At 35.6% G+C, this 10,956-nt stretch overlaps 1 protein-coding gene across 1 annotated transcript; it reads left to right on the forward strand.

The window, feature by feature from the left end:
- The first annotated feature begins 6,002 nt into the window (after positions 1-6,002).
- Positions 6,003-8,297, forward strand: LOC134656715 (alpha-tocopherol transfer protein-like). Its single transcript, XM_063512226.1, has 6 exons — positions 6,003-6,159; positions 6,329-6,485; positions 6,710-6,824; positions 6,970-7,104; positions 7,555-7,768; positions 8,127-8,297. Exons 1-6 carry the CDS (start codon positions 6,087-6,089, stop codon positions 8,279-8,281), a joined length of 849 nt encoding a protein of 282 aa, XP_063368296.1. The 5' UTR covers positions 6,003-6,086; the 3' UTR covers positions 8,282-8,297.
- Positions 8,298-10,956: the final 2,659 nt, after the last annotated feature.

A 10,956-nucleotide genomic window follows, 5' to 3' on the forward strand; every position in this document is an offset into this window, starting at 1 on the left:
AAACTTTCTGATAGCCAGCTTATTTTTTTATTTCTAGTGTTAAAGTTATGGACATCAGAATTCCTAGTAAAGGAGTCTAGATTCTTAATAACATAAATAATACTATCATATATGTTTTGGGAAGCTACAGTTAAATTATTAATTTCTTTGAAAAGTTCTCTTAATGATTCACGCGCTCTTAAGTTATATATAGAACGAATGGCTCTCTTTTGTAAGACAAATATAGTCTGTACCTATGTCAGCTGCTTTGCCCCAAACCAGGCGGCGTATCATGGTCGCATTTTTCGCGTCACTTTCGCACTTACATATTTGTTAGAACGTGACAGCCATGGTGACAAATGATAAAGAGCCGGCCATCTTAGCCCTACAGAATACCATATGTATGACATTACACTATGAAAATAACTATAATAAACAAGGCGAGCTGTTTCAACATTAGTCAATTATTGTCAAATTCTCCTCACGGCGTAAGCGGCCGAACTTAATTTTTTAGCCAGTGTTCCTATATGAGGACTCCATTGTAGACTTTTGTCCAATGTTAAACCAAGATTGGACAAAAATCTACAATGGAGTCCTCATATAGAACGTATAATACTGATTCGGGCATTGTTACAATAACTTTCAAAAGGTATCGCAATATTATTAAATAAAAAACATAAAGCATAAACCCAGGATATTCGAACAACAAAAAGGTATCGTCTTGGGTCATCCCATTCGTTTTTCGTCAAATTTTTAAATTAGTCCTATTCTGCTTTCGTCACCCATTCTACATTCGTCACAATCGTCGGTGGCTTTCAATGTAGAATGAGTGACGAAAGCAGAATAGGTCTAATTTAAGAACTTGACGAAAAACGAATGGGACGCCCCAAGACGATACCGACAAAAAGTATAACCAATGTTTTTTCACCTCAGCAGCTCGAACAAGGGTACTTTGCTACTTAAAAACAGTGAGCAAAATCGCATTTTGCTCACTGAGTGAGACGAAATGAGCAAAATGCGATTTTGCTCACTCAGTGAGCAAAATTCGATTTTGCTCACTGTTTTTAAGTAGCAAAGTACCCTTGTTCGAGATGCTGAGGTGAAAATTTAATTGTTGGCATATCTTAAGAAAACATGAGTGAATAGAGGTAAGTGATGAAGAAGGAATACATTTTTCGGGTTCTCTAATATGTTCTCACTGCTGAGGTGAAAAGTTTTGTGAACTACACGAGATCAAAGTTATTTACATCTCGTGCGCTTTTGAGTCCCTTACTACGCTCAAGATTCTAAATTAGATTCACTCGCTACGCTCGTGAATCTATTATAGAATCTTTCGCTTGCACGGGACTCAAAATAAGCACTCGAAGAAATATCAAACTTTGATCTCTTGTTGTACAAATAACTATTTTTTTTCAAAAGTAAATAAAGTTTCTGGCTCGCACAGAACCCCAAATCGGCCAGCGATCAAATAGCCGCCTCTTGTTTCGGGTCAACGATCACTATTTTACAGGGCCCAGAATTGATCGCGCATAGGGTTATGTCACCGGACATATTGCTTGGATTTGCTCTAGAAAAACTAGATTTCCTAGACAATCTAGACATATTGGCCTTTGTCGTTGCCTACCTACCTATGCTTATTTAGGTGTGAATGAATATAGAATAATATGAGTTACGTACTCGTATCTTTTCTATAATTCTGATATTTGCAGACAGCAAAACCATGTAAATTTTTTATACCCACTTAATCTACCAGACTAAGATTTAAGATTAAGATAATATTTTGAATATTTGCTCTTTTTGTATTGCATGTTAGAATTAAATAAGATCAACGTTTGAGTGACTTACTACGCAATTATGCATGTAACTAACGTACCTACGTACGTAACATTAGCGAAGGTCTTGATTTCAGTTTGGGCAAAAGTGCTTTCGTTTGTCGAATGTTCACCTCTACAGGTCGCAATTCTTAATCGATTCTCGTGAAATTTTGTGAGTAGGTTCGATGATTAAATACATTTAATTTCAATTCAACTTTTGTTTTTTTTTTAAATGGCGGAGTCATACATTTATTCCATTTTAAGCTATGCTGCGAGATCACAGAGCCACTTGTAATAAAAATAAAATAAAAATGCTAATAAAATACAAAATTACCCAATGATTTAAAAATGATTGACAACATGGCGTGGGCAAGCCGCTTACCGATCCATGCTTTGATGAAAAAATCTTATTTCACATCAAAGCAAATGACCAGCAAGTTAATAACGCAAAATAAACTTCAAACGAAATTTATTAACCGACAGTTACCAAATTACCGGGACAACCGCCGACATGGCACGCAGGTAAAAAATTCTCAAAAGCATAAAGCCCTAAATGGAATGTTACCCCACAAAGGGTAGCCGTAGGGGCAAATGAAAAATCTAATATCACTCAAGTCTCGGGAAACTCAACAATTGCTTCTCATGAATTTTAACGAGGCATTTTCTTTGCGGCGATGCCTAAAGTGATCCAACCACTTAGTTTGCCACCTGAGAGGTGGCAAATGGGTATAAAGGGATGCATTGACTTTAGCCCTATACATTGAACAATAAATGTGTTGTAAATGAGGTAGGATGAGGGTTTTAGCAATTTTGACATGAATGGAAGGGGAATTTCGCAACTTCCCTCAATCCGAGGCCGCATCAGAAGCACATTTATGAAAACAAAAGGGAATAACAGGTTGAGGTATTATATCTGTTTTTTTTTGTTATATTTCCATAGGTATTAAGAAAATGTGAGTTCTTAAGGCTTTTCATTTTCAAAAAATTTGATACTTTTGCATACAAATTAGGAAATAAACAAAGACGTGGACGCTCATTAATACAATTAGCAACTTATTTTTTGCAGTAACTCAAAAGTAATTAAAAAGCAGAAAATGAATTACAAAACAAAATGAATCTGTCACAATGTTGTGTCATAAAAATACCTTTTAGAGGGTGAATTTAGTACAAAAGTTAATGAATGAGAGCTTTGCAATTTAACTTCGTAATAAAACGGTATTCGTGTCAGTCGGCGAAAAGTTTTTTACGCAGTTGTACATTTTCTTAAGTCTCGTAAATAAACAAGTTAAAAACACAATGGCTTGTTGATTTGGTTGAAAAATGGCGGAAAATGGAAGCGAGATTTTTACCGTCAGAGCAGAGACTAGTTAATGATACAGACTGAAGAAGGACAATGTTTTATATAACTCACTATCCACGGTGACGATTAAAGGGGGCCAACTCTTTTATTATACATAAGTAGTTAATTAACAAGTATGAGTAGGTAGGTACTCAAGTATAATTAGCGTTAAGTTTGTAATGTAACCTGTTTGTAGATTGAAATGTTACACAAATTTAAAATAAATAAATAATTGCTACATTGGAAACCAATTTTACTGAAAACAAAAGCGAATCGAGCAAAATAAATAACAGTTAATTTGAACAGCGCAAGATACTATAACAATTATTTGTTTAATGCATATCGAATGAGGCAATTTAATATACCAATATTATTGTTTGTCGTTCGTCTGTTATCCTACTGTTGTGATTATATAACTGTCATATGCACACACAAACAAACCATCAAATAATTAAATTGAATTTCAGATTCGTTTTTCTCTGTTATTTGAACGCAATCAAAGTTGTATGTTTGATCAAGAGTAATCTTTTTAAATTTGGTTACTAAAAATTCATAGAATTTTCTAAAGTTTTAAAACAAACAGCATTTTTTTAGGATTTTGATTTTTACTTGGCAAAGCAAAATAATGGTTTAGTCGTTTTATATGGCGTTAAACCTAGTTCTTACGTTCCTGTAAGAGTGGGTAATGCTAATACATATAAACGACTGGTCTGGCCTAATGGGTAGTGACCCTGCCTGTGAAGCCGCGGTCCTGGGTTCGAATCCCGACAAGGGCATTTATTTGTGTGATGAGCACAGATATTTGTTTCTGAGTCTTGGGTGTTTTCTATATATTTAAGTATTTGTATATTATTTATATCGTTGTCTGAGTAGACGCAACAAAATTAAGCCTTCTTGAGCTTACTGTGAGACTTATTCAATCTGTGTAAGGATGTTCTATTATATTTATTTATTTATAAAGACGAGGAAACATCATTTATTTGACTCACTTGTAAAATAACCTCTTAAAATTAACCCTGAAAAGTTTCCCTTTCAACATACCAAAACACGCAATAATTCCCTAACTTTAATAATTAAAACTCCAACAAGAGGTAATAAAACTTTTATGTTCATACAGCTACTTTAAAATGTCTTATATTGTTACTTTAGCAATAAAACCTTTCCTACACGAAAAGTGTTTTAATAAAAGTTAAATTACATCAACATCATTATAAATAAGCTTTATTACACCCTTGGTGTTCTTGTTTATCAAAGGTCTCTCCTAATTTTCCCTTTGATGGGGTATTTAATGACGTTCTCGAACGTAAAAATGCCTTATGATGTTTCAAAGCACCGATAGAATACATATAAAGATAATAAAGTCGGTTAGAAATGTTCTATTTCCGCCAATAGTGCGTCCTGTTCTTTATTTATGTCATTTATGTGTGTGTACTGAGGGTATACGCAAAAATGGAACGTTACGTTTATGAAATAGGTACCTATAGCTCAAAAATTGGTGCGTTTTTTCACGAGCGAAAACTTTAATACTACTAGGTACGTATTATGTAGGTACTACCTAATATCGTTTTATGTACATGGATGAATCAACCTGCCACTCGTTGCCATGGTTACTGTCCCCTGGGTCATTTTAAAACCCTGGTTTTTTTATCTGCCAATGCTTTGCCACTTCTAGCCCTCGGGTTGTAGCCCCCAGGAGATCTTCCTCAGTGCACATCGTTGAGCACAGAGAACACTGTCTCATGTGTATTGTTGTTTGAGGGACTCCACACTCGCAGGATGTATCACCTGGTCGCCCAATTCCCCATCTCAAAAGATTACCTTTTGACTGTCCAACTCCCGTCCTAAGTCTGTTAAGAGCTTTCCATCTGCCCACTTTTCCTTTCCCCCTGGAGGCAGGTGTTCCGCAGATGGTATTCGTAACAATGAGTCGCTGAGTTGCAAGTTCCATGATTTGAGGCGAGCCTCCTGGGGAGTTTGGTGCTGGAGAGCTGGATTTGTAACGATGCTCTTCCGGGACTTTATTAGTCTTGCAGTAACTGGTTTGTGTACGTGCAGGGGGAGACGCGGGTCGCGCAGTTGTTTTTCTCGCTCCACAGTCTCTGCGTATGTCCGGCGGTGCAATTCAACTCAGTTGGTACAGGTGGTCACGTTTGGTGGGTTTTAGGCATCCGGTTATTAGACGGCAGGACTCGTTGAGACCTATGTCAACCTGGGCAGCATGATGGTTACAAGTTCGAAACATTATCCGTCAGATTAAGAAAATGCGTGCAAATAATTGACAGATTAAGTATTAGCACAATAAAATTATAGCATCCACGTGGACCAAACTAACCTAATCCACAATCTACTTAACGATAACTGCCAAACAATTTCCCACCAACTACTTAACGGACCAAAATAGACGTCTAAAACTGGTTAGACTCCACGGGTAGTCTGATATCAATCATATCTTAATCTGACACGCTCGAGTAACTACAAAAATCCCCTCTTGGGCTCACTACCATAGAAACTTCAGAACTTCTTCACTACTTCAGAAAATGAACTTTTGGCGCGTAGTCTGATAAATGCGCTACTTAGGTATATCAATTGTATTAAACGCAAATAAATAAAATACAGAAATACGAAACAGAGATCTAGGGTGGTGATTGAAGTAGGTACCTACTCATTTAATTGATTTTTTGCAATGACATTGCAAGTGCTTTGACACTAAGACAACTAACCGGTTTTGAATGCGTCCTTAGTCAAAACAACTTATTTAATAAAAAAAATTGCGGGCGTTACATGTAATGCAACTTTATTAAACAAACAATACCAGTTTTAATCAGTTGCTAGCATCGTGCGGTCGTTATAATAATTTTGAGAACGTGATGTCATCCCTAAAGGCGGGTCTTTTGGAATTTAACCCCACAACCATTGAAGAGGTCAGAAAAGAGTACGGGTTAGATAAACCGGGAATGATGGAGCAGGCTATTGATATTTTGCATGAGTGGATACAAAAACAGGAGCATTTCGTAAAAAAGGACTTCTGTAAGTTTTTAAAAGTTTTGATAAAGTAGGTAATTCACAATGAAATGCTGTCTAGTGTAGTAGTGGCCAAAATCCGGCAGTTCATTTGTTTAAACCATTGGTCCATTGGTGCCAAGGGCCTACATTTTTATTTTATTAGTTACTTTTATAATGCGACATTTTCTTACAGGTAGAGAGTATTTAGAACGTGTCATCATTTCCACGAAGGGCTCATTGGAACGCGCTAAAGCAAGAGTGGACAAAATGTGCACTTTGCGCACTCGTGTGCCGGAATTGTTCTCGAAAATCAATGTTAAACAAGATTTGCCACACCTTTCTCAGTCATAGTAAGTATTATAGCAGAAAATTGGTTTTTGATCTCAAAATATTTTCAACAATCTTTCATGTGTAGCTGCACTTCATGTCATAATTTAAAAAAGATTTATGAGTTAACAACAAGCGTTGTTTTGTAAGTACCTATAACGAGCTAGCACTCATTGACTAGATAGCATGTTAATATTTTGCGGACTATAAAACGTTTTTGATTCACTCTTATTGATTTTTTTTACAGCATAAATGTCTACATGCCAAAACTCACTGAAGACAATTACAGAGTTTACGTTGTACAAATTAAAAACGACATTACTACGGCTATTCTGTCAGACTCTTTTAGACATAATATGATCGTAAGTAATATTAGTGTAATAAAACATGTATTAAGTAGGGTTTGTTTCTAACTTGCAGTATATATGAAATGCGGCCGATGATATATAAAATATTTTTAACCTGGCCTTTGTGCATATTTTATTATTTTTCATTTTAATGTTTCAGCTAGCAGAGTATTTAAAACGAAATGACTATGCCAATGGTATCATTTGCGTCGTAGATGTCAGGGAAAACAACATTTTGGATTTAGTCGCTCAATTTAACATTGTGGATTTGAGTAATGTGTCTGTTATGTATACGGTAAGAGAAGTAAACATAATATTTAAGATTAACAATGTACGTAATTATACTAATAATAGAAAAACACTGATAGTGTTGAACACTTTGTAGAGCTTGACAAGATTATACTTGGCAAAGAGAGTGTCGCTATAATCAGTATAATTATATAATATATATTACACTGGTTATATAGTGACACTATTATATTATTATATATTAGCGACTCGCCCCAGCTTCGCACGGGTTAACACTTATACATAAACCTTCCTCTTGAATCACTCTATCTATTAAAGAAAACCGCATCAAAATCCGTTGCGTAGTTTTAAACATCTAAGCATACATAGTACATACAGACAGACAGACAGCGGGAAGCGACTTTGTTTTATACTATGTAGTGATGTCAGTAAGATTTGGCATTTTACAAACGGCATTAAAATTAACGCTAAGAGGTTTAAAAATGTTCTGTTACAGGAGGGTTTTGGGTTTAGAGTCAAGAAAGTATTAATCTTATCTTCATCCAAAGTTATCGACTTATTTGCTGGAGTTCTGAAGCGCGTGGTTAGTGCCAAAATCGGAGAACGGATTGAAGCTATTAACACTGTGGAAGATCTACATAAACATCTGCCTACGGAACTGCTACCAGAAGATTATGGGGGCCAGCAAAAATCTTTAATTGAACTTTATGGTAAGAGGTTGATGTCTTAAATAAATAAAAATAAAAAAGATAAATCACATCGACTAAGCTTTATAATTTAAGTAAAAAGCGGTTTAACATTTTATTTACAAACTGCTATTTTGCCGCTCAAAAATTACAACAAATAGGTGATTCGTTTTGCTTACATACTAATCGAGTACCGTAAAATGGGGTGAGTAGGTGCAAAACTGACATTCAAACCTCGGTAACATTTTATTTTTACATATGCAAACTGAATGGTGTATATAATAAGTGTTCCGGACGTTTGTATTTTAGTTTTTATTTTATTTTGGGTAGTTCCATTTCACTAATTACTACTAATCGAGTATTAAAAACCTTAATTTTTTAGACCAATGGACTGAAGAACTAGCGTCTAAAGAGAACATAGAATATGTGAAAGAGATGACTCAAGCTCGTGTCAATGAAGAATTTCGTCCGTCTGGCAAATGCGGTGACGAGTATCTAGGGATTCCCGGAACGTTTAAAACTCTTTGTGTTGACTAGACTAAACTGCATTTTGTACAAATCGTGTCAAATAACCTACCTTAAGACATATTGAATTAATGGAATCAGGACAACAAGTAATGAAATATAGATAAATGTATTCTTGGCTTTAGTTTTATTTTGCACACAGGTACCTCTACACTCGTATACTAAAAAGTGTTCTGGATAGATTTGTATACCTTATTAATAATATATTACGTCATAATAATATTTAATTAAAAGTTATGAGTGATGAAAAGGAAATTATTAATTCTGGACATAGTTGAGGTGCTAAAACCTACGTGATGTAGAAGCCGTATGCATGAATTGCAGGATTTCAATTATTGTCATATTCATATTTATTATATTTGTATTATTTGTTTTATTTGTCTTCCCCATACATTCTATCAATGGTCACGGTCAACGTTTCAACAGTCTTAAATTCTTTCAGTGCTTCATATTATCCGCTTCTGCATTCCTCGTAACACAGTTGTAGCTGTACCAACCGGATCCACCCAAAATTAGAGACCTCTATGGAATAAAACCTACACAAAGTTCAAAGAGTGATACGACTCAGTACCGAAATAGTAGGTACCACAGATCACATACTAAAACAGAAAGCCATTATCAAACAACCCGGCAACCTTCAAATCAAGGGTGAACCTTCTGGGCAGGCTCGCTCCATCGTAGGCCACGTCTTCGCCTCGGCTAATCTGTGGCCATGAGTAAGCCCATTTATAATTAAAAAAAAAATTCAACAGAAACTTTCAATGGCATTAATATAATTTTTAATTTCCTTATTTTGGCGGCCCAGTGGCTATCAAAATCGGAGTCGGGCCATTTTAAGGTTATAGATGAGCGTTTTCCAAAAAAAAGTGTACATTTCATTCATGTCTTCAAAATATTGACTTCTTGGGCTCATTTTACTCAGAATCATTTGTACATTCACGCCTCATACATAAAAAAAAGTGTCCAAAAAATTCCTTTCCAGATCGTCACATTCTTGTATGAATTTTTTTTTATTTGTATGAACGTGACGCACTGGAAAAAAAATTTTTCATACAAAATTTTGGGACACATTTTTTCATGTATGAGGCACGGTTGTACATTACAAATGATTCTGAGTAAAATGAGCCCAAGAAGTCAATATTTTGAAGACATGAATGAAATGTACACTTTTTTTGGAAAACGCTCAGATAATTGTTCAAGTTTGCCTCTGACGCATATGTAGGTATGTTTTTTTAAAACTTTAGCTATAGGTAACACCTGCCGAGAGCTGACATCACTAAAATCAAGAGGGTGGAAAAATCGTCCCTCATCCTAGAGTCCGTCTAAAGGGGCCCACTGATTAACAGTCCGCCGGACGGTATCGGCCTGTCAGTTGTTCGGAACTGTCAACTTTTTGTTTTAACTGACAGGCCGATACCGTCCGGCGGACTGTTAATCAGTGGGCCTCTTAACTAACCTGGGAATGTCATTATAAACTTGATATTAATGCTGACATCACTACACTTTTTCATTGCAAATGGCACGCAGGATTCGCTTGGTCTGACTCTAATGGCATGTCTCATATATATGTAATCTATAGTAATACGAGTAGATACCGCTATATTTTATTCAAACTCACACCTGACTGTGGAGTCACATATTTTTAAGCCAAGGCATAGTCCCTTGGTGTTTTGTTCGTATCACGATTTTAGACGAATGTCGAGAATGGCTTCATGTTTATTTTAGTGACGGCGTGGGTTGACCTGAGGGGGAATACTATAAAGAACGACTCACGCTAGACCGGGCCGTGCCTGGGCCGAGGCATCCGACATTTTCTATGACGGCTGATTGGTGATCACGTGGTTCCATAGAAAACGAAGCGTCGGAAGCTCCGGCCCGGCCCGGCCACGACCCGGTCTAGCGTGAGTTATTCTTTAATATTTCAAACCAAGTTTCATGAAATTTAAGCATCCCGTTTTAAAATGATGATCGTAACATCGATTGTAGGTTCAAGATAATTGTAAAAATAATTAGAATCTAAAGGTGAATACTAAAAATACACAACCATTATATGTTCAAACTGTATTTATTGAAAACATTTTTCTTTAAGCCTATTATTTTGTTTATAAAAAATAATTATGAGAAAATGAAATTCATATACTGACTGTTTCATAGCTCATAATTAGCAAAATTTCAAACAATACAAAAAAATGCACGGTAGCTAAAATTCATATAAATAAGGCATGACAATTAGACCACAGATATATTTTCTAAACTTGGCTGATGTTCAATATACCTTCAACAGTTATTAATCTATTTTTTAACACAATTTCACCATATACGTATAAAACTTACGAAACTAAAGTTATCATAAGACTAAACTGATGTACTTACCTACATCACCTGTAGTAACTATAAGGAAAAAAAGCGGCCAAGTGCGAGTCGGACTCGCCCATGAAGGGTTCCGTATTTAGGCGATTTATGACGTATTAAAAAAAAACTACTTACTAGATCTCGTTCAAACCAATTTTCGGTGGAAGTTTACATGGTAATGTACATCGTATATTTTTTTTAGTTTTATAATTCTCTTATTTTAGAAGTTACGGGGGGGGGACACATTTTACCACTTTGGAAGTGTCTCTCGCGCAAACTATTCAGTTTAGAAAAAAATGATATTAGAAACCTCAATATCATTTTTGAAGACCTAT

Source organism: Cydia amplana, chromosome 19 (assembly GCF_948474715.1).
Source record: "Cydia amplana chromosome 19, ilCydAmpl1.1, whole genome shotgun sequence".
NCBI lineage: Eukaryota > Metazoa > Arthropoda > Insecta > Lepidoptera > Tortricidae > Cydia > Cydia amplana.

Coding starts and splice junctions, on each gene's coding strand:
- LOC134656715 (XM_063512226.1), top strand. CDS start 6,087: ATGATGGAGCAGGCTATTGATATTTTGCATGAGTGGATACAAAAACAG. Junction 6,486..6,709: donor CCACACCTTTCTCAGTCATA/GTAAGTATTATA, acceptor TTTTTTTTACAG/CATAAATGTCTACATGCCAA. Junction 7,769..8,126: donor ATCTTTAATTGAACTTTATG/GTAAGAGGTTGA, acceptor TTAATTTTTTAG/ACCAATGGACTGAAGAACTA.